At 35.8% G+C, this 23426-nt stretch overlaps 1 protein-coding gene across 6 annotated transcripts in view; it reads right to left on the reverse strand.

Annotated features, from left to right (window-relative positions):
* The window catches only part of LOC110097570 (DCN1-like protein 3), a 72612-nt gene extending 56978 nt beyond the window's left edge, over positions 1 to 15634 (reverse strand). For 3 of the 6 annotated variants that reach the window (XR_003699811.1, XR_003699809.1, XM_020824142.2), the window contains exons 1-5: positions 15244 to 15633; positions 12697 to 12781; positions 4565 to 4616; positions 4369 to 4444; positions 4190 to 4272 (exon numbers count right to left, since the gene is read on the reverse strand). Coding sequence is in view for 4 of the 6 variants with exons in the window: in XM_020824142.2 (XP_020679801.1) it covers positions 4190 to 4272; positions 4369 to 4444; positions 4565 to 4616; positions 12697 to 12781; positions 15244 to 15304 (357 nt within the window). In the remaining 2 variants the exon portion in view is untranslated. Of the gene's footprint in view, positions 1 to 4189; positions 4273 to 4368; positions 4445 to 4564; positions 4617 to 12696; positions 12782 to 15211 lie in introns of all 6 variants that reach the window. The other 3 variants (XM_020824215.2, XM_028692452.1, XM_020824063.2) reach the window with 3 other exon arrangements.
* Positions 15635 to 23426: the final 7792 nt, after the last annotated feature.

The raw sequence follows: 23426 nt of genomic DNA on the forward strand, positions 1-23426 counted from the left end.
GAAACTCTCCTCAAGAACTCACAAAGAGATCCTTTTGAACTCACTAAGAGATCAACACGAAAATAAAATTTTCTATTATCAATAATCCATCCTCCAAATACAAGAGAAGGGGCCTCTATATATAGGCCTCAAGAGAAATTAAAAGACACATTCGCCCCTTGGGCTTACATAAAATAAGAGGGTAAAAATGGAAAATTGCAAAACTAAATTAAAATACACTTAATAAACGAAAATAAAGAAAATTGATCTCGGTCGTCGATCTTCAGCTCCTCCTCGGATTGGCATGGACGGTTGGATGTCCGCACCATATTCCATCTTCGCGAGCATGAGCACTCTATTGTTCAAAAGGAATGAGTCTCCCTCATTAGTGTCCGACCATACCGCTACCCTCAGATCAAAGATGAGATTGAGATACTGATTCAGGAGATACTTGAAGCTGAAATCATCAAGCCTAGTGTGAGCCCTTTCTCAGTCTTGTATTGTTGGTGAAGAATGATGGAAATTGGAGGTTCTGTGTAGACTATCGTACTATGAATAGGAAACTGTACCCGACAAATTTATCATACTAGTCATTGACGAGCTATTCGATGGGTTGCATGGATCTGTGATATTCTCCAAGATCGACTTGAAATCTTAGTGCCACCAAATAAGAATTCGACCACGAGACACCCACAAGACAGCTTTCAGGATGCATGAGGGACACTATGAGTTCTTGGTGATGCCTTTTAGCCTCACTAACGCACCGGCTACTTTCCCGTCTCTAATGAATAGGGTATTCCAGCCCTACTTTCGAAGGTTTGTGTTGGTATTTTTTGGCGATGTAGTATATAGCAGGTCTAAGGGCGAGTAAATGGAGCATTTGAGAGTTGTGCTATCTACCTTAAGAGAGCACTCTTTGTTCGCCAATCAGAAGAAGTGTTCTTTTGCCCAGCCCAGAGTAGAGTATTGAGGGCATGTGGAATCTCAAGAAAGAGTGGCAATTGACTAGAGTAAGATTAAGGAAATGCTCAGGTGGCCCATACCTAAGATTTTAAGTGAGTTGAGAGGATTCTTGGGACTCACAGGCTACTATCAAAAATTTGTGAAATGATACAGTTCTATAGCAAGGTCGTTGATAGAACAACTCAAAAAGGACAACTTCAACTGGGAAGAGTCAGCCACCCAAGCATTTGAGTTGAAGAAGGCTATGACTAGAGTGCCAGTTTTAGTTCTTCCAGATTTCAGCCAGCCTTTCATAGTTGAGACAAATGCCTCGGATTTTGGGTTGGGAGTGGTACTCATGCATAACCAGAAACCTGTGGCCTATTTCAGTCAGGTGTTGACGGCCAGGGCAAAACTCAAGTCGGTTTATGAGAGAGAGCTAATGGTGATTGAGTTGTCCATTCAGAAATGGAGGCCTAATTTATTAGGAAAACATTTCATTGTCAGAAGTAACCAAAGGAGTTTAAAGTATTTATTGGAGCAGAGAATGGTCACTGAGGAGCATCAAATGTAGCTTTCCAAGTTATTGGGCTATGACTTCGAGATTCAGTATCGACCTAGAGTTGAAAACAAAGTAGCAGACGATTTATCCAGGTGCATGGGGGAGCCCCAGATGATGGTATTGTTTGTGCCATTAGTGGTTGATTGAGAAGCATTAAGGAGAGAGCGAACAAGATGTGGGGTTGAGAAAAATTAGGGAGAAGCTGGTGGAAAATAAGGATATTCATTCGGGCGATTTGTGCTTCCAAAGACATCTTCTTACATTCCCTACTTGCTTTAACAGTTTATAGAATGACCATTGGTTGACCTTCGGGGGTCAAAAAGACATCGCCGATTTTCTGCATAGCTGTATTTGGATGGTATGCAGAATGATGTCGAGAAGATAGTGGCTAGCTATGATATATGTCAGAAGCACAAGTATTTAGCTATGTCTCCAAGAGGGCTTCTACAATCGTTAGCTCTTCCAGAAAAGGTATGGGAGGAGGTGACCATGGACTTTATTGAAAAGCTGCCAAAGTTAGAAGGATACACTGCGATACTGGTGGTAGTGGATTGATTGAGTAAGTATGCCCATTTCATTCCCCTTTCACCGTCCTTATACAACACTATCAGTAGCGACGATTTTTATAAGGTAGGTGGTGAAACTACATGGGATACCATAATCGATTGTATTAGATTGAGACAAGATCTTTCTGAGCCGGTTCTGGAAGGAATTGTTCAAGATGTAGGGAAGGCCAATTTTGAAAAGGAGTAATAATTGGCGTACAGACAAACATAGGTGGTCACTCGTAGAGTGGAGACTTATCTTCGGTGCTTTATATCGGATATACCAAAGTTGTGGGCAAAATAGTTGGCATGGGCAGAGTATTGGCATAACACTTTCTATCATTTGATAGCTCAGACAACACCGCTCAAGGTGTTATACAGAAGAGATCTGCCTCACTTGATATATTATGGACAACGCAGCACACCGATGACATCAGTAGAGCAGTACTTGGAAGATATATACAACAGGATCTTGGTGGAGCTGAAGGGGCATTTGTTGAGAGCTCAACAAATTATGAAGAGGCAAGCAAATACACAGAGGAGAGACATTCAGTTTGAGGTGGGGGATAAAGTTTACCTGATGCTTCGACCCCTACAGACAGAGAACCTTAGCATGGAGAAGGAATGAGAAGTTATCACCCTATTACTTTGGTACTTACAAGATAGTGGAGCACATCAGTGCTGTAGCATTTCGCCTACATTTACCATCGTAGTCAACCATCCGCCCGGTGTTTTATGTGTCCAAGTTGCGACGTGTGATAGGAGAGCACAATCTGTTTTCCACACTTACGCTGACGTTGGCGGATGGCATGGAGGTGTTGTTATATGATGTGGAACGAACATGCGAAGGAGCTAAAAAGGAATACATAAAATAAAATGCATAATAACTAAAAATATAAGCTCTGAATCGTGGCCGTCGATCTGCGATGCTTCCGGCAATACACCTGTTTGAACCTTGGATCGATGTCCTCATCATTATAACCATTAGATGTTGGAGTGCGTCAGGGAGTAACAAGAAGCAAAGAAGTGTTGATCAGGTGGAAGAATCTACCGGAGTACGAAGCCATGTAAGAGTCCTATCAGATTATTCAACAACAGTTCTCTTCATTCCACTTGAGGATAATGTGACACTTTTGAGCGGATATATTGACGGATCGGCGGTCAAGGATGTGGGCCCAAGAGTGGGGGAAAGGGAGGAGAATTAAAGGAGGGGATTGGAAAGGGAGGAGAATTAAAGGAGGAGGTTGGAAAGGGAGGAGAGTTAAAGGAGGAGATCACTTATCAGGTTTTGAGTGAAAAATAGGGAGAGTTATATTAGGCCTTTTGGTAGTATTATTTTTCTTCATGTAGATTTTGTGAGACTATTTTTGTGAGGGATTCTAGCGGCATCTAAAGTTTGGGAGAGAAGGTCATTCTCTTAAAAGAGGACCATTGTATCCTGTTTGTTCGTGTTTGATTTCTTATCAAGAAATTATATTTGGTTTGCTGAAATTTATTATTTATTCGCTGATTTTTGGTGTTCAAGTCCTGACAGCAGTGTTACTGTAAGATTCTAAGCTTTCCTCTTTCCATTGTCTCAAGAGTAATTAATCATGAACTTAGCACCCTAATATTCTCAGGCAAACCTCCCAAATCATATTTGTAACTTGCTCAGGAATAAAACAACCATGCCACATTTTCTCAAGGAATTTTCCAAAAACATTTTATTCTTAGTTTTTTCTATGGAAGCAATTATGAACTGTGAAACTGGAAGTAATAATAAGCTCTGAGCTTATTTATGACATTAATCAAATTGAACAAGTGCCGGCCCTTGATATATAAACACAAATGTGCATCACCTATTTATTAAATGATACGTGAAATGCTTTAAGTACTGCATTATTTTAGGAACTTTTTGGCAAAAATCCTTCACTTAATCATCATCAACTCCACAAGGACCATACCAAGAATTATTATGTCAAAAAAAAAGGACCCCGGCAGGGTGATCACTGCAAGCACATTAGCCTGTAAAGTTCAGAGACAACTTTCTGAAGCTAAGTCATTGGAGCTAAAAGAAATCAAACCAGTTCAGATAGGTTACAAGGGGGATCAGATTGCAGAGTTAAAGGTTGCAAATAGTTATAAAAGAATCATCTAGCTATAATACATAACTTTAAATTACCTCAACAAAACAACACCACTGATCAAGTAAGCGGAATCTCCCTGCTAAAACCAATCTCCAGGCTGTGATAGCCCTGCTTACAGCTGAATATCATTAAAGAAAAATATTTCAATGCATAACGTAATAAAATAACAAATAAAGATAAAATGAACAAGATAATCAAAAAGGAAGAACCTTACTGATATTCTTCTGCCCATTCTCACAGCAGATGAAGAAGACAAAATCATAGAAACAACTAAATCGCCGAGAATCAACCTACAAAAATATCAAGAGCCTTTGGCGATCAGAACAATTCTTACAATTATTAGAGAACTAATAAACATGACAAAACTTTCTGTACAGCTGATTAACATGTCAGTTCAACAGCATACTCACTGACAAATTAAGGCAAGACATGAGCTTAGAGAGGTCAGTGAGAATCCCAATCCTGGCAATAATAAAAAAAAATGTCTATTCAGCATAATTTGAGGAAGTTATATCAACGTAATGCAAAAGAAAAGAACAGAAGTAAGTTGGAGCTTCATATTTTTAACATACCATGAAATGATTACACATGCAAAGGAATATAAAATACAGTTTCTTGATCTAATTTGTGTTATACTTCCGGCACCCATCATGTGCTGAAATATCAGAAGAGTCCAAGCGCCAGTTTCAAAAGACTGCATTTGACCCTCTAAGCCAACAGTTTGGACCTCTTCATGTAAAGTATGCCTATCCCAAGAAGGGCTGGCGGTTTCCTGCTAGCGACCAGCCAACAACCCTTGATTGGCAGAATTCCCTGTTGGTGCCTTCTGGCAGATGTAGGTCTCCCAGCTTAGCAAGTCTCCCTGCAACAGTCCCCTCTTCAAGCTCATGCTTTCCCCTTGTTTAGAAGGTTAGGGTTTATTTGGGACTGATTTCTAGGAATTTTATCTAGGATATTTATATTTATAAATCATGTTGTATAATTCATATTTCCTTTCATGCTAAAGAGACTTGATTTCTTCCTAATTTTTCAACTTTGTAACCCCCTCAATTCATGTTGCATTAAAGAATTCCACTACTCGGTCTCTCGTCTCTCCTACATTTTTTCAAACATGGTATCAGAACTATTTTCTCACAGTAATCCATGGTCAATAGCTACATGAGGGCCCATAAAAGCAAAGGTCGAGACAAGATACATTTTTTTTTCACCTTACCAAACCATACCATTCTGAGAGATGGAGCACTCATCTCTTCAAATAACATCCTCCAAAGTCAATAGGAACCTAATAGTCTTGCATAATTTAAATGGTGATCCGACAAAAGATTGGATATGTAAATGGTATCACCTGTCAATATGAAGTGATAGACTCTTCCTTTCCTATGTGGAATACAAACAACACCTTGGTGATGTCTTTCCTTGTCAAATCTATAAAAGAACACCATGGTGATGTCTTTCCTTGTCAAATCTATAAAAGAACACTTTGGATCCATGTATTTGATATACCATACCACATAAGCAATTTGGGAGAAAGTCAACATGACATATTTGGATCTTGATAACTCCGCTCAATTGTATGAAATATGAATTATGCTTGTGATATCAACCAGCGACGCATGAGTGTCCTTGAATACTTCACCACAAAATTTTATAAGAACTAAATATTTTGTAGTGAAATGATTGATACAAGGAGTGTGTGGGTAAATACATTGAAGTTGTGGAGAAAACAATAACCTATTATTTTTCTTACAAGTTCAAAGATCTAAATGAAGTTCATGTTAAAATCATGAGGTTGTCTACTTCCCAAAATCGGAAAATTATTCATTGACGCTCAAAGAGAAGAACACAAATGAAGATTAATGCTTCAAGGTACCAAGAATGCACTTCAAACTAAAGAGTCTTCTATCGCCATTAGAACTTATAGCAAACCAAGAAAATAACAAAATGCGTGGAAGACAAGAGGTAATCTTTGGAGTGATGTCTATAAAGACCAATCACATGAGAATTGTCAGAAACTTCATGAAAAACCAACAATTGGATCAATCTTGACCTCATGCTTGTCAAACAAAAAAAGAGGGATTATAGATGACAACCATTGATAACCTTGGTGACATTTCCTTTAGCAACTGGATCTCCTATACAAATTTCTAACTTCTAAAAAAAACTACCAGCTCTCCAAAAATGTACCTTTCCTCTAGCTCTTACTTGTATTAAGGGAAGCCAAGAATCATAGATCATTAACTCAATAGTTTCATGATAAGTTGTGCTCACCTATTCTCCTCTTATACTTCCTCACCAGAAAACCTCAAAGTCAAATTATTGATGGATCTATATCTCCTATTGTTGAAACAGGGGCCAGTTGTGGGCTCCATTTAAATTTTGTTTTACGTATACCAAATATCATAGCCGACCCCACGTGTGGGATAAAGGCTTGATGTTGTTGTTGTTGTATACCAAATATCTCTTGTAATATCATATTAGTACGTAAAATAAAGAAAGATTACAACTACAAAATTATTTTCTTATCAAATATTGTTCATGACCAAAGAATGGGAAGAAAATTGGCAGTGCTCGCAAGGTTAGAGATCTGTACAATTTTGATAAGGAGTTCAAAGAGAGTAATTATGTTTTCACGATTAACAAAGAATTTTCTCCTCCTATAAAGAAAGATCAAACTATGTTATGGCTTTATAAGTTAGACCATTCGAATTTTTTATACCTTAAAAAATATTTTCTTCTTTATTTGACAATAAAGATGCCTTTCACTGTGAAATATATCAACTTGTCAAAGATCAAAGAGTTTTCTTTAAGTCTAAACCATACAAAGCTACTAAAGTTCTGTATAATAATATTTGAAGCTCATTCAAATCACAAATTATTTACCGCAAATGATGGTTCATTATTTTTATTAATGATAATATTCATGTGTGTTGACTATACTTGTTGAAAGACAAATCAGATGCAAAACATATATTCAAAAACATCTATAATATTAAACTAAATATGTTATTAACATGCAAATATTCTAGATGCACCGAGTACCTTAACTGCATTATAAGAAATTAACCTAAATCAAAATAGCATTATCCATCAAAATTCTTATCCCAACACACCCCAATAAAATTGTATAGCCTAATAAAAAAAAAAAAAGATAACTTAAAGGTGGCAAAATATACTATGTTCATTACTAATACCCACCCATAAATCTCATTTGGGATGGTAACACATTATCTTATAAATCGACTATCTATTAAGTGCTTTAGTTTAAAACCCCTATCTTATAAATCGACTACCTATTAACTACTTCAGTTTAAAACCCCAATCAATATGTTTTCTAAATGCTTTTCAAATACTTGCACTATTTCAAATATGCCTTTATGTATTTGGGTAGGGGTGTCAATTTTTAACCCGACCCGAAAAAATCAGGCTTCGGGTCATCCCGTTTGTGAAACGGGTCGGGTTCGGGTTCAATAAACTAACCCGTTTCAAAAATCAAGTTGGGTTCAGCTTGACCCGGGAACCTGAAAATTACCCGAAAATGACCCGGAAATGGTCCGGCTGCCCGCGTTGCCCGACGCGTCAAGTCGCGTCGCTTCGCCGTTTGCGAATGGTGAGTCGTGTCGCGACGCATGCCAGGCTGCCAGCGCCCCGTTGCCCGCTTCGGCTTCACCATTTGCGGTTCGCGTGCCAGCGCAGAAAGGCCTGCTTTAGCTCTGTCGCTTGCGTGCCAGCGCCCTGCGCCCGCTTTGGATTCAGTCGCGACGCGTGCCGACTGCCCGTTGGCCGTTGCCGCGGTGCCGCCTGGTCCTCCTGCTCCTTGTCGTTGCTCACCTGCTGTCGCCACACCTGCTGCCACTGCCGACTGCCGCTTCGAGTTTAAATAATCGGGTCGGGTCATGTCAACCCGGTAACCCATGCGGGTCAGGTCCGGGTTGAGATAGCCAACCCGTTTACATAAACGGGTCGGGTTCGGGCTTGGGTTCGGGTTGACCCGTTTAGGACCGGGTCAACTCAGGTTCGACCTAAACCCGACCCGTCGACCCGAATTGACACCACTACTTTTATCCACAATCACAAATCAAATAGGAATAAGAGTGTTACCTTCTTCAGCAAAAAAAAAGGTATAAATGTCATTTCCATGAAAAAAAATGGTAAACAAGAGTGTTACCTTCCTTAAAAATAAAACCTTCACTAAAGGGGCGTATAAGATGATAAAATTTTTCATGCTTTTCCTCTTAAATCCTCCAATCCATCAATAACACTAAGAGCCTTCCTCATACCCAACAATAATTAGATTATCAAGACTCCTCTTCTCATAATCTATCGAATCAAAATAACCAATACTTGATCCCACAACATTTGTCTTAACTTCGTGTTTACTCATAAAGGAAGAATCTACAAAGAATTAAAGCTCATCTATCTCTCAAAGCTTATCATGAATCCTACCTAGACTTGAGAAATTCACAAAACTTTTTTCCATGTGTGATTACTGTAGAATTGCCCATTACCCTAAGAAAAGAGGCTCGTGTTTGTACTCAACATCTTACGACAAATGTGATGACATAATCATATATCATCCGCGATGAAAACTATAGTCTCCAACCAAGCATAAACTGAAATTTCACAAACTATGGCAAAGCCTCTTAATAAACCAAAATGGAGAGTAGCAGCGAAGATGAAATGATGGCCCTTGAAAAAAACAAACCATGGCATGTCATTTAAAGATCCAAGGATATCATCTTTGTTGTATGTACATGAGTCTTTACAATCAAATATCAATTTGATGGATCTATTGAGAGATGTAAAGCACAGTTGGCTGCAAAAAAGGTCATCCAAACTCATGGGATTGACTACTCTAAAACATTTACTCATGTTAAATTTAACACCATCCAAGTCCTTCACTCAATGGTAGTCATCCTTGATTTACCAATTCATCAAATGGATATTAAGAAAACATTCTTGAATGGTAACTTGAATGAAGGAGTTTAAAAAATCTTCCTCCAGGAATTAGTGACTATGGGAAGAGAGATTTAATATGCAAATTGAAAAAAAAAAAAATCTATTTAATGGTTCAATCACTTAGAGCCTGGTTCACCAAAATAATGTATCAACTAGTATTAAAATAGGCTCACTCAGATCATAATTTGTTCAACAAACACATAGATGTTAAGTTTATAACATTAAAAGTGTGTCTAGATAAAATTATTGCAACAAAGGATCATGATTTGGAGAAGTATCTTGAAGGAAAAATTTGTTTAGGAGTTTGAAATCAATGACTTTGGGTATCTCATGTATTTTCTTGAAACAAAAAATCACTGGAAACAAAAATGTCTAACTATTTCTCAAAGAAAATGTGTTCTAAATGTTTTAAAAGAAATTGGCTTAACTGGAAACAAAGATGTGGACACTCCAACGGAAACAACAACAACAACAACATCAAGCCTTTATCCCACTACATGCTACATGAATCCTTTTTCTCCATTGTGTACTGTTAAGAGTCAAATTTTCATTTAAATCTAATAAAGAAAGGTCATTTTTAATATTTTCTAACCAAGTCTTTTTAGGTCTACCTCTACCTTTCTTAACATAGGGCAAATCTAATACATCTACTCTCATAACAAGGTCATTGGAAGGCCACCGTTTTACATGACCAAACCATCGAAGGCGACTCTCTAATCTTATTGTCACTTCCAACCTTTTCACAAATATGCTCGTTTCGTATCCTGACTCTAAAAGTAAATACACTCATCCACCTGAGCATCCACATCTCAGCAACACTTAACTTAATATTATGCTTCTCTTTTAATGTCCAACATTCTGGGTCATAAAGCATTGCAGTTCTCACCACCATCTTATAAAATTTTTACTTAAGTTTGAGTGGTGTTTTTTTATCACACAACAAACCCGAAGCATTCCTCCACTTCAACCATCCAACTTGAATTCTACTAATAACATCCCCATCTATTTCACTATCACTCTGAATAATAAACCCAAGATATCTAAAATGAGTACACTTGTTAATGACTTGATCGCTCAAAGTCACAAACCCTCCACTAGATCTATTACTACTAAAATTATACTGCATGTATTCGATTTTAGATCTACTCAAACGAAAACCTTTAGACTCTAAGGTTGACCTCCATAATTCGAGTTTACCTTCAACTCCCTCTCTAGTCTTATCAACAAGAAGAATGTCATCAACAAAAAACATACATCAAGGTACATCCTCTTGCAAATGTCTAGTAAGAGCATCCATGACTAAATCAAAAAGATAAGGGCTTAAGGATGATCCTTGATGTAATCCTACTGAAATAGGAAAATACTTGGTCAAACCACCTTGTGTTTGAACACAAGTAACAGCTCCAGCATACATATCCCTAAATGACTTGAATATAAACACAAAATTGAGTGATCGTAAAACTAGTTCTCTATTCAATTTTTGATGAAGGAATATATCAAAGATTGGTTGGGAAACTCAAATATTGTATTCACACCAAACTTGATATTGCCTTTGTTGTTAGCTTGATTAGTTTGTTTATGGATACACGTCATGAAGAACATATGAATATTGTTATAAGGAAACTCAAATACCTAAAATATAAACTGAGGACAATTCATTAAGAAAGGGAATCTAGAATCATAAAATTATATATTAATACTAATCGGGCATGTTTCATAATTGACAAAATTTCCATATTGAGGTACTGCATTTATGTATAGGATAATTTTTTTTATATGAATAACAAAATAAATTGACATGGCAAGGAGTAGTGCTGAGGCTAAACTAAATCCTTGGCCAGTGGCATTAGTGAATTGATTTGACATAAGGCACTGTTAGAAAAACTATAAGAAATAATTCAAACTACTATGATATTATATTGTGAATAAGCATGTTATTAGTAGAGCTCATAACCCTATCCATCATGGCGGACTAATATGAATGTTCTATATATTATCTCTTCTAATCAGACTTCTAACATCCTGAAAAAAGGGTTGACTATACCTCTATTTGAAAAAAAGATTGACAAACTTGGCCTATGTGATGTTTTAAACCAACTTGAGGGGGAGCGTTAAATATTGCCACATCTTTATAAAGGAAAATGATTAATGCAAATTCTTTTTTTTTTTCCTAGCTTGGAAACCACTCTTGATTGATTCTAGCTCTTATTTAGCAAGGAGGGTTGGCACTTTTCTTGCTAGCAGCTAGCCAGCATCCCTGATTGGCAAAATACCCAGCTGGAACATTCGTGTAGCAAGCAGCCTCCCTATTTGGCAGATCTCCCCATTTCCAGCTCATAGCTTCCCATTGCTTATATTGGGGTTAATTTGGGGTTGATTTTATAGGGATTCTAATGTATATTTAGTAGTTTTTAAAACTAAATCCTGCTATAATATTCATATTTCCTTTCATACTAAAGAGAGTTGATTTCTTCTGTATTTTTTTCACCGTTGTAACCCTCAATTTATAGTTCGAATTTTCACCATACTCAAGCAATGAAGTATTCCAATACTTTGCCTTTCTTCTTCCCTCGTGCATCCTTTTTTCTAACAGATGGTCTGGTTTGACACAATTCTTCCCATTGCAATAATATAAAACACATAACTAGGCCAAATTAAAAAACTCTAGATGCTAAATTAGGTGTCAAATAGATTATCACAGGCTTGATGGATGAAAAAAGAGATAAAAAGAGGGTTATCATCACAACAGGTCCCACATACTTCAGATAACATCAAACAAAATGCATTTTATTTAATAGATAACTTTGTCATCTTAATAACATAACAATATTCTCAAGATCACTATTATTTAGATAACAGTTAGTCAAAAAAACCTTAAAATATATGCATTCTTAGAATCGTCCGATATCAAGGGTGCACTGACAGCATCTATGCCATATTCATTGATTGTATTATTCCTAGCAAGTTTATGAGAATTAAAATTCTAATATCATGCTGGTAGCTCTATTAGCACATCATGTACAATAAATAAATTGTGTTCTCTTTTGGCATGCAAGAAAATGCAAGATAAATACTTAAGGTTATTAGGTTAAACAACTAAAATTATGTGATCGGTACACAATTATGTAGCACCCAAGAATTGAATCTATTAATACGTACAAAGAAGTTTATATATTATTATCCACCTCATACAATGGTAAGCATTGTGATAAGATCAAACGAATAACAAAATATTTCTATGAACATTCCTCAAAAAGCATTGGAAAGAACATTTCAATCATTTAAATGTAAGATAGTTGAAACTTAATTCCCATTTTAATTAGAAACAAATTTGTGCAGCCACTAGCTCCCTAATATTCTATTGTTGCATAAATGTTGTTCATAAAGGGTGTTTCAATACTTGACTAATGTTTATCATATCATTATAAATTTCATTTTGATAAATTAGATATATGAGCTGATATAACATGTATGGCAAAGGGGAAAGGATTTATAAAAAAGCGATGCAAGTCTTAAAATTGCATTCATCGTCTCAGTAGTTTTTCTATTAGTATGACACATCAGCTATAAGAAGAGTTCTTAATACCTTGCAAGCCCTTGCGATTCAATTGAATGTGAAAGCATGGATAACAACTCCCTTGAAGCTGCATGATCGTTTCCAGATACAATATCTACACGAAAATTTTCAAAAAGAGTTATATAATGAGAGAAAAAAATATTTGCTTAAGCTAATATTTGGCATTCCAGCATCAGCATAAAAAGGTATATAAGTAAAGGATTATAGTCTTCAAATCAAACCCCCCCCCCCAAAAAAAAGTCTTCAAATCAACCAACAACTTTATACATAGTGAAAAAATGATGGTTTAACAAAGAAGGCTAATTCCAAACTTCCAGTATAGTAATCACAGAGTAGCTACCTGACATTTGAAAACTCAATAAGCAACTTTAGTTAATTAATCAGTAATTATTGTTGATAATCAAATTTAGCTGAGATAATTTATTATTTTTTATAGTGAACATCAACATATGATGAATTACATTGAACTGGTCCTTACTGTCCTTGTATAACTGTCTTCCCTCTCACACAAGCACCTTTCCTAATACTATCTTCAGATAATTTATGATTAATTAAATGATTATGATTTTATTATGTTTGGCTATGAAATGTTTCCTCTACTTTCCTCTTCGTATCCAACCTTAGATCTCCCAAATCATTGGAGACAGCAACTAACAATGAGGCTAGTAGCAAACCAATATTGCTCCTCACCTACATATTCATATATCCCTTGCTACCTCTCTCCTCCTCCTCTAGAGGTAGTTTCCAAGGGATCTTGTCACATTGCTGCCATCCTCTAGGATACCACTAACAATCAGATTAGCCCTAAACCAAAAGTGCTCGTCACCTTTTTCCTACTCTATTCTTTCTCTCTTTTCTCTACCCATCTAATAGTACCATTACAGGAGGAAAGAGGGAAAGGAGGGGAAGGGAGGAAGGGAGATTGTTGGGGTCTGCATCCTCTAAAACAAGCACCGGCAACAAGTTTAGCCACAAATCAAGAGTGGTCATTATCTCCATCCTACCCTTTCCTCCTTCCTAATCCTAAACATTGCCCACAACCCTCTGATAGGAATATGAACTCCATAAAGCCAAATAAAAAATAATAACGAAGAGAAAACGCAGCACAATCAACGAGAAAGAATGAGATTATGGACTAATGTCTTTTAATATCGGCAAAATAAGCCAAGATACAAGTTGATCTACTATTCGAGAGGTAGATCGACTCTCCACAAACCCTAGGCCCTCTAGGAACAACTCCAAAGAGAATAAAACAAAAACACAAATCCCAAAATGAAAATAAAACGACCTAATAAATGCTAAATATACCTTCCTAATCCCCTCCCAAATCTAAATTCAAATCAACCCTCTTTTCCTAAGTAAACCTTCATAATTACCTTCCAAATCAGAATTCAAATCAACCCTCTTTCCCTAAATAAACCTTCCTAATTCCCTCCCAAATCTAAATTCAAAAAATAGCTATGATATCAATCAAATTGCCACCCCCTTGGAATAAATAATGATGCATCCATAAATATGGATGTAGCTAACAAGATTTAAAGGGAAAATAATGAGCACCCCAGTGTTTCTTTTTTTCATCTTCTTTGATTACCAATAGGAAATAATGTCAAAACATCAACATAGATTTACTATTAGTGAAAAGGAGAGGTAGAGAGAGAAAGGGAGGGGGAGAGAGAGAAGTGGGTTAAGAATGTTTTGGTAAAAGAACATAATTTCAGAGAAAGCCTATTTTTAAACTGACAACTACATAAATTCCACCTAAAATCAACCAGCATTGTTACTACCCTCCAATGTTGAACAATTCTGGTGCAAAATACTCCATCAAAATTACCATTACGTAAACTTACACATTTCAGGGAATTACCATCTTCAGGAGTCAAGAATAAGACCTCACTGAGTAATGTTTTTCCTTTTGCATATTAAGCCAAAGATGCTGGTTCTCCAGATAAACTAATCCTTTAAAAACCCCATGTTGAATATTATTGAAATCTTAGTGTTACTAAGATGTCAGCATTATTATATGCTGGTTCTCCAGAAAAACTAATCCTTGAAAAACCCCATGTTGAATATTATTGAAATCTTAGTGTTACTAAGATGTCAGCATTATTAGATGTTAGTATTATCGTTAAATACAATGTATTTGGTTTAGAGTTATGATATTGAGATTTCAATTCTATCTATATTAACTCAATAACATAGTTCTTCAGATATCATGACAATAGACATTGGCAGCTTAAAAACAAGACAAATAATATTTTTTTTAATGTTATTTAAAAACGTAAGTAAACCAATCAGTCAACAACTTTAAATAACGTAACAGAACATTACAAACATCGATGAAGCAAAAACAGAACAGCCCCTAAATTTCTATCTGATAAAAATAAATAAATAGTTATTCCCACTCAATCCTAACATATCTATCTTTCTTCATATGACATCGAAAATCTAATTAAAATAGCGAAGATAGTGAGAAACGCAGCACAGAAATTAATGATCGGACAAAACCTAAAACAAGGGGACTAACAGAGATAAAAAAGAATGGATGAAATAATTCACCACAGTATCGAGCGTAGATCTGGCGTATGTCAAGTTGTTTAGGTCCCCATGAATTCATCATTCATCCGGGAGCCCAGTTCGTATTATGGTTTCCTCCGCCAGGAACCGAGTGGAAAAAAAATCGAAACCGGATAGAGAGACTATAAATAAATTTAAGAGAAAAAAAAACTTCTCCCTTTCCTTTGGGCTCAGAGCTATTTGAGTAAACGCTCGAACGCAGGAGGAAAAATGGCAGAGTTGCCCGTTACGCCACGATGAAGGCCTGAAGGGTAGGCGCTGCGGAGTGCGGTGGGCTGATAGCGTACAACGTACCGTGGAGTTTCTATCGGAAGTCGGAACCGTCAATTTTCGGAGAAATTATTTGATGCCGGTTGTGCGGGGAATTCAATTAAATTGTGACACATGAATTTAATCTTTGAAAATTTGTCAGTAGCTTTTTTTTTTGCCTGTCCCGACCGATTCGGTCTAGTTACATAATTTAAATATTTTCTTCATTGAATTTGCAGAAAGATCAAAAGACTTGAGTCGGATTATTTTTTAACTTTATAATAATTGAATATGAATTGCCTAAAAACTAAGTATGAATTGCATAATAACTGCGTATGTGCTACACAGCTGCCTATGAAATGTGATGAGCTGCATAAAACTGTTTCCACTGTGCAAAGGTTTAAATTTCTGAGTTTAGAAAATACATTTTCGATCTCTTTTATGGTTAATGATTTATATGGTTTACTGCATATTTTGGTGTGTATTAGATGAGTATTGGTTGCATATTGGCTACATATTAGTTGCATATTTTATGTGTATTGGTTGCGCAATTTTTACGTATTTTATGCGTTTTGATTGTGTATTTGATGTGAATTTTTGTTTTTTTGCTGCATTTTTAATCCTCATCCACTGCTTATTTATTGATTGTTTCTTTGTGATTTTTCAGAGCTATGTTCGTCCTCTAACTTATCGATGTTATGTGTCAATGTTCAGAACTATCTGCAACATTTTTGTCGATATAATAAACAAAGATGTCAATGAGACCTTAAAAAAATTAAACAACTACCAATTTTTGAAGTACGCATCCCACCAACAAAATGTCCCACTAATATATAAGCTGCTTAAATTGTGGGACATGTCTCAGCAGTCCTTTATAATCAGGGGTCATGCCATACAATTTACAGTTGATGAATTGGCTCTTCTAACTGGATTGCCAAACAAAGAAGAACAGATATCCGGGCATAGCGAGCCACTATTATGAGTGACATCAAAGAAGAATAATGCTTATATGCTGGAATTGAACATATTGACTACCTTATTGTAGTCAATATGTTAAAAATATTTATCATATATTTGCTATGAAATCTATTTTTCCAACTGTTGACCTCATTTTTGTATGAGGTCACTTGGACTACTCAAAGAAAATTAAAATATTTTTCAAAATTATATATATATATATTTAAATATATTTTTCAATCAAAAACACCAACATAATAACTTTAAAATACCAGGAAGGCTCATAACAATTGCAAATAATATAGATGGTTTTTCATATATTAACTAGTTCAACTTAATAAGAGATTATCTATTTGATGAGTTTAATAAAGTTTCCAAGAAGATTTTTATGCAGAAGCCTAGGTGTTATATAAATGATTTTGTACCTCTACTACTTATGAGTGCTAACAGCATATATTTAGCATCTAATTATTAATTAAGTAGCTAATATTACATTGGATATTATACATATTTGATTCATAGAGCACTTTCCACTACATGCAAATAGATAACTTGACTTAACACCTCATTTTCTTCGATGGGACAGTATTGATTTCTTTGTTATGCTGATAAAGCATCCAATATATTTAATACTCTAAGGAAAGATAGGTAAGCATGTACATTTCTACTAGAGTAAATTTCAATTTATTCCTCTAAGAAGATTTGAGATTTGCTAACAATGGAATCAATTCTGTGTAGATTTTTTATGTCCTCCTGGATGTAACTCAAGGGGAAATAGAAAATCTATTAGGCGACTGCACAGCCATCTAGAACTTACAAACACCACACCCCCTCCTTCTCTTAAGCACATCCTTTCTCCCACAACCTGAAAGGAATTCCCCACCCACACATCTCATTCTCCCCATCAAGCTACCCCTCATTCTCCCCAACATTATGGGCCCCCTTATTCTCCTTAGCCAACAAAAGTGGAGGATTGGGCTGCTGTCAAATAGTTTTTTTTTTTTTTTTTTTTTTTTTTTTTTTTTTTTTTTTTTGACAACATTCCAAATTGCATGCACAAAATGGTTCACTAACCTTGATAATAGACCAGGCACGAGGATTGAGCGCCTAAAAGTGAAGGTTGATATCATTGAATATAAGCTCATCCACCAGGCTGCTCATTCTAAATTGATCCCCAGCAACCTTTGGCTTCTGCATCCTCATCCTGCCAGCAACCCACCCCAACTGCTATAATTCTTATTATCCACATAAAACATGAAACACCTAATGAACCACCTCTTTATTATGTAGAAAAGAATAAGTTAAGAAAAAACCCCCCTTCCCCAGCTAATCCAACCCCCCCTCCCCCAAATATTATAATCATAATTATCCACATAAAACATGAAACCCCTAATGAACCAACTCCTCATTCTATAGAAAAGAAGAAGCTTAGAACAGAGACCTCTTCCCCAGGTTATCCAATCCCCCTCCCTTAGCTGAGCTAAATTCTCCTCCCCCAGATAATATAATTCCTCCTTACCCATTAGATCCAATTCTGGTTGATACGTAAGAAATAGACGCTAGACCAACTATAAACATTAATGGAATATGAGGGCAAGGATATGTTCAGTAAAGAGAAATAATTACTTATGGATTAATGTTTTGCAAAGTATATTGACAAGTAAGTTTATCATGTATTTATCGTGTATTTGATGCTTATTTACTACCTATTTGTTGCATTTTTTATTTTGTATTTATTGTGGAATGTTGATTACATGATTACATTTACTGCATATTTATTGAGCATTTGTTGCATGTTTGTTGAGTGTTTGTGTGATTGCTACGTATTTATTGTGTGATTGTTGCATATTTGATGCATGATTTTTGTGTGATTGATGCATGACTGTTGCGTATTTGCCGCGTGATTTATGCGTGCTTGTTGCATGTTTGTTACATATTTGATGCATATATATTGAGATCACTATGATGTAGTATGTATTAGCTACATTTATTTTGCTAGTAAGTCTGGCATAATATTTGCCAATGAGAACATCGTAATTAATAAGTAGAGTTGATGTAGATGATATACTAACAAAAAAATACCTTATTAATTTTCACGTAGATGCCTTATGTATGTTATTGTGTGAGAATTTTAAACTTATGCCTAACCTATACCAAGCCTTTTTGTATGTCTCGCCAATTCATTGGGTTAGTATACACTTTATAAATAATTTGTATATAATTTTTTTTCTTAGAGCATCAGCCATCCCCTTATTGACAACTTGTTGGGATATAGGCAGTACAATCAGAATAGCTTTTTATATGTCCAACATATCAAAGAGGTTTTGGTTAAGGTGCCAAGTCTTCTATTTCAACCAGTCATCCATAATCAAGACTGGACCCTTCTGTTTGGGTGGTTGAATGAAAAGATTTGAGAATTTATGATTCCCTACCCAACCCGAAGCACAAGAAACTCCTTCCAAAGATCGTAAGTGAGAGCTAGTGTTAATTTTCTCTCATGCGGCCAACCAACTAATGTTTGTTTGTTATATTATTCTAATAAGAAATCTACATAATGCACGACATAATTTTTTTATAGTGATATAAGACGTTGGCCAATCTAGTTACTCGTCATTTGCCAACACAATCAAAGAGTTATGAATGTGAAATATTTGCCTACAAGTATATGGAAAGAGTTGTATATCATAGTAATGTCAACTAGGCTGAACACAAATATTGGTAAATAGAAATACCAAAATTTATTACCAAATTTGTATATGAATTGTTTTATTATTTGAATAAATAAACATTTTTATATATATTTTGTAGTGACATAGGTTATTATTGTATTCTTAGATTAATTTTGCTGTAAAATAGCATTTGCTATTTGTACAATTATAAAATAGCATTTCTTGCATAATATAAGGAAATTTTTTGCTTTTAATAATAAAGCTTGTATTAATAATATTTTAAGAAAAATGTCAATGATATGCAGTGAATATGCAGGTTTATTCCATGATGATTCAAAGTGAAGTTATACCGAAAGTTGAATTAAAATATAAGATAAGTAGTCATGAATATCGCAGAAATAAGTAATGAATACGTAGCTATTATGCGATCAATACATAGTTATTACACAACAAATACACAACTTTGTTGTCCTCATTTCTATATAAGGTCATCAGGATCTATCCAGACTTCTACGTGTTGATCTGATGGTTAACAATCATCCAGAACTCAATCCATGCTTCAAACATCAGCCTGCACCCATTTGCAGCTACCCAGTCTTCAAACAAACTTTAAACATACATTCTTAAATCAAACTTCAATCATATACATAATTAACTTTAATCATTCAGTTTATATCAACCTATAATCAATTGAAGTTGTAGCCTCACACTATAGCTAGGTGACTAAGTACACTACCCAGCTCAGTTACTTGGCACCTAGTGACCACCACTTGATTTCCTTTATTCAATAACATAATTGATTTCTATTGATGTGGATAATTCAAATTCAATCAATCAAATTCAAAATTGCATTTAAATCTAGAATTTTTTACTAAAACACAAGGTTAAGGGCCCATGTCCTGTAACCCTTCTTGGGTATTTTTTCAATCACCTAAAAACCCATTCAAATGACCCATGATTCATGATCTATAAATTGCACATTTATTAAGCATGTCCCTAGGGTCAACCCTCCAAATTTGAGGTTAATATGAGACCTCTAATCCTAAAGACTTGATTGAAATCGAAAGGCTGCAAAACATTTAAATATTTACATCCTATGTCACTGGACCTCCCACCTTGTGGAATTTGACCTTAGGATCTTCCCCAAAACCTTTAACCATATCTATAATCCTCATTTTGATGTGTTAAATACAAAATTATACTTTGGTGGACCTAGGTTGACTTAAAGCTGGCCAGGGGCCCAAGTAACTTAAATGCCTCTTTAGGGGAAAATTGAAGTTTTCTCCAAACCTCAATATGGCCCAATCAAGTCAAGCCATGGAACCCTCCCTAATGCATCTTAAATACCATTAGGAGTGCATTGAACTTAAACCCAAGTTTTGGTTTGACTAGGTTGACCAACTCAACCATGATTGACTAAAGTTCCCCTTAAGAATTTAAATATATATTTCAATCCAAATGGTCTTCCCATCACTTGAGACCACCTCCGAACTCAATGAACCCAATTATTGACCCTAGGTCAACCTGGTTGACCAAGTTAATCAAGTTTAACAAAATACACATACACTTCAACCCATATCAAATCCATTGTCCAAGGCATTATCAAGCATATCTAAACCCTTAGGATAACCCATTTGGTCCCTAAGAGGGTCCCCTTGAAGGCCCAAACCTTGGGCCCACTTTGGTTAGCCATATGGCTTGACCCAAGTGTCCAAAGAGAGCTCCCTATAAATCAAATTGCACCTTAAGACAAATTAGATCAAGCCAGCACTTGCATTGGGTCCACCATGACCATTATACCTACCCTAATTGACCCATCCCTTGGGTGCACTTAGGCTAGGAGTTGAGCTAGCTCAAAGTGCCTAAAACCACTATGTGTTAAACAACCTAGGCTTCATCAAGCCAAAATGATACTTGCATTGGGTGGCCCTAGGTTCAATACAACTTTCCTAGTTAGCCCAACCTTGGTTTGACTTGGTTCATGTCCTAGGCTAGCCCAAAGTGGCCAAAATCACTTTGACTTGAGCCAATTTTTAACATAGACCAAACTAGGTTCAATTGTCTATCACATTGGGTGGCCCTTGACTCAACACACTTCCCCTAGTCAATCCAACATTTGGTTTAACTATGGTTGCACCCAAACCATCCAGGTTTGGGTCAACCCGAGCTAACTTGCATAATTGGGCTTCATCATACCCAATTGAGCTCACTACTGAGTTCATAAGTTGCATAGGGACCTTTCCACCTTAGCCTCACCCAAGTAGTGGTCCCCCCTTCACGATCCCTAGCCAAAGCTTCCCCCATGGCATGAGTCTGGCTCCTTTGCATTTAGAGAGTTTCCTTATATTGTCCCCTTCCAATTAGTAAGCATCTAGATGCTTGCCTGATCGATCATGGACGTTTGAAGCTGTGACTAAAGTTTGAATAGGGTGCCCTTATCCAAACCTCTTTATTTGCTTTCGGCATTTTAAAATCCTTACCCATAGCTCTACAAGAAATCCCCCAGTTTCCCTAGCTTTCTAGTCCTCTCTAGAGCTTGCTTCGAGCAAACTTCTTTTGCCCTTCGCTCAAAGTCTTATTTTTAGTGATCCTCCAATCATAAAGTCTAAAGGAGACATGCTCGTTATCATCCCCTTAAGCTTCTTGATACAAAACCCCACTGGTTGGAGCTTTCTCTGAGGTATAAAATCAATCCCAAGCTCATAGCTAGATAATTGTGGTCAAGTGTGAAACAAACCATCAAACCACCAGACTTTGACCATTGGATTGACAGTTTGCACATTCCTGATCGTCTATATGAAATTTGATGGAAGTTCATCGACAGGATCTCTCGGTTCATGCAAGAGAACTCTCATATCCTGAAATGGCAATTGGGATGCAATATTAATCATTGATCTTAATTAGCGGAGTATATTACCTCCAGTGGTTTCGAAGTGGATTTAATCATAACCGTCCGGTCATCCTTACGGGGCTATGGCTAATCCTATGTTACGCAGCTAGCCATCAATGATTGGCTCACCAATCAGAAGGCGACGCGTGGAAAGCATGCGGTTGACTATGCGATTCCCAATTTAAAATTGGCATAAAATTAAGAAAATTTTAAATTTTAATATCTCCTCACACACTTGACCAAATTAAGTGTTCTTAGACTCATTGGAATGGTCTTGAGGAGACTTACAAAAGTCAAATGGTTTCAAGCCATGATCATGCATGAAACTTAATCAATTATAGTAATTTCTCTTGTGGTATTTTTGTAATATTAGCTTTAGATCAAGTCACCATTGCTTAAGACTTTGGGAGACTAATTTTAGGCATGTCTCTAAAATGTCCAAAAATTCTCCCCTCTGGTTGATATGTTTAAGGGCGTCATTAAGTTAATTTAAGTATAAGGGTCATTAAGAGACCCTTACGTTCAAATTAGCCTAAAGACATATCCAATGAGATTTAGTGCTTCATTTTTTGTGTATTATTCATGCTTAGGCTAGGGAGTAAATAACCATTTATTTTATCCCCCCTCGTGGTCTATATAGCCTATTTTAATTCCCTAAAGGTAAACATATGGTGACCTTAGGTGATTTGGTTAACCACCTTAGAAGGTCCACCATGATCCCAAATTTAGTGGGTTTGGACTATGAGATTAGGTTGAGATTAGGTGAACTTATGGTTCAAATTTTACTTAATTTAGAATCCATTTGGTCCACCATCTATGCAACCCAAAATCCTCCCTTAAAATTGACTTAAAACTTTAATTAATTTATAATTAATACAAATTAAATCTAAAACATACAAAAGATATATCAAACTGATCACAATTCAACCCTTTAACTAGGAAAATTAAAAGCCCCATCACGAGACTTCGATTTTAAGCTTAATTTGATAATTAATTAAAATTAATATTTAATTAAACTAATTAAATAAAAATTATAAACAAATATAAAATAAATTCTAAACTCTTGAAAACACTCCTACAAGTCATCCTTGGCTATTGGGAGTGATTTTAAGGGGTTTGGATTGAGTTTGGTGCAAAATCATCAAAATCTCCTTAATTAAGCAATTAAATAATTCAATTAAATACAAAAAATTTAAAAATTCATAATCAATTCTAGACAATTCTAAATTGAGCAAAATCAAATGCATTAGAATTCTTTAAGGTTCTAATATTTATTAAATATTCCAAATTTCAAGAAATAAATCAAAATAAAAGTCAACCCTTCAATCAATTCTAGTTTAAAAACACACTTAAAATTGAAAAATTATAACTTAATTTATAAAATTTCAAATACAATAAAC

The sequence above is a fragment of the Dendrobium catenatum genome, unplaced genomic scaffold, assembly GCF_001605985.2.
Source record: "Dendrobium catenatum unplaced genomic scaffold, ASM160598v2 fragScaff_scaffold_156, whole genome shotgun sequence".
In the NCBI taxonomy this organism is placed as follows: Eukaryota; Viridiplantae; Streptophyta; class Magnoliopsida; order Asparagales; family Orchidaceae; genus Dendrobium; species Dendrobium catenatum.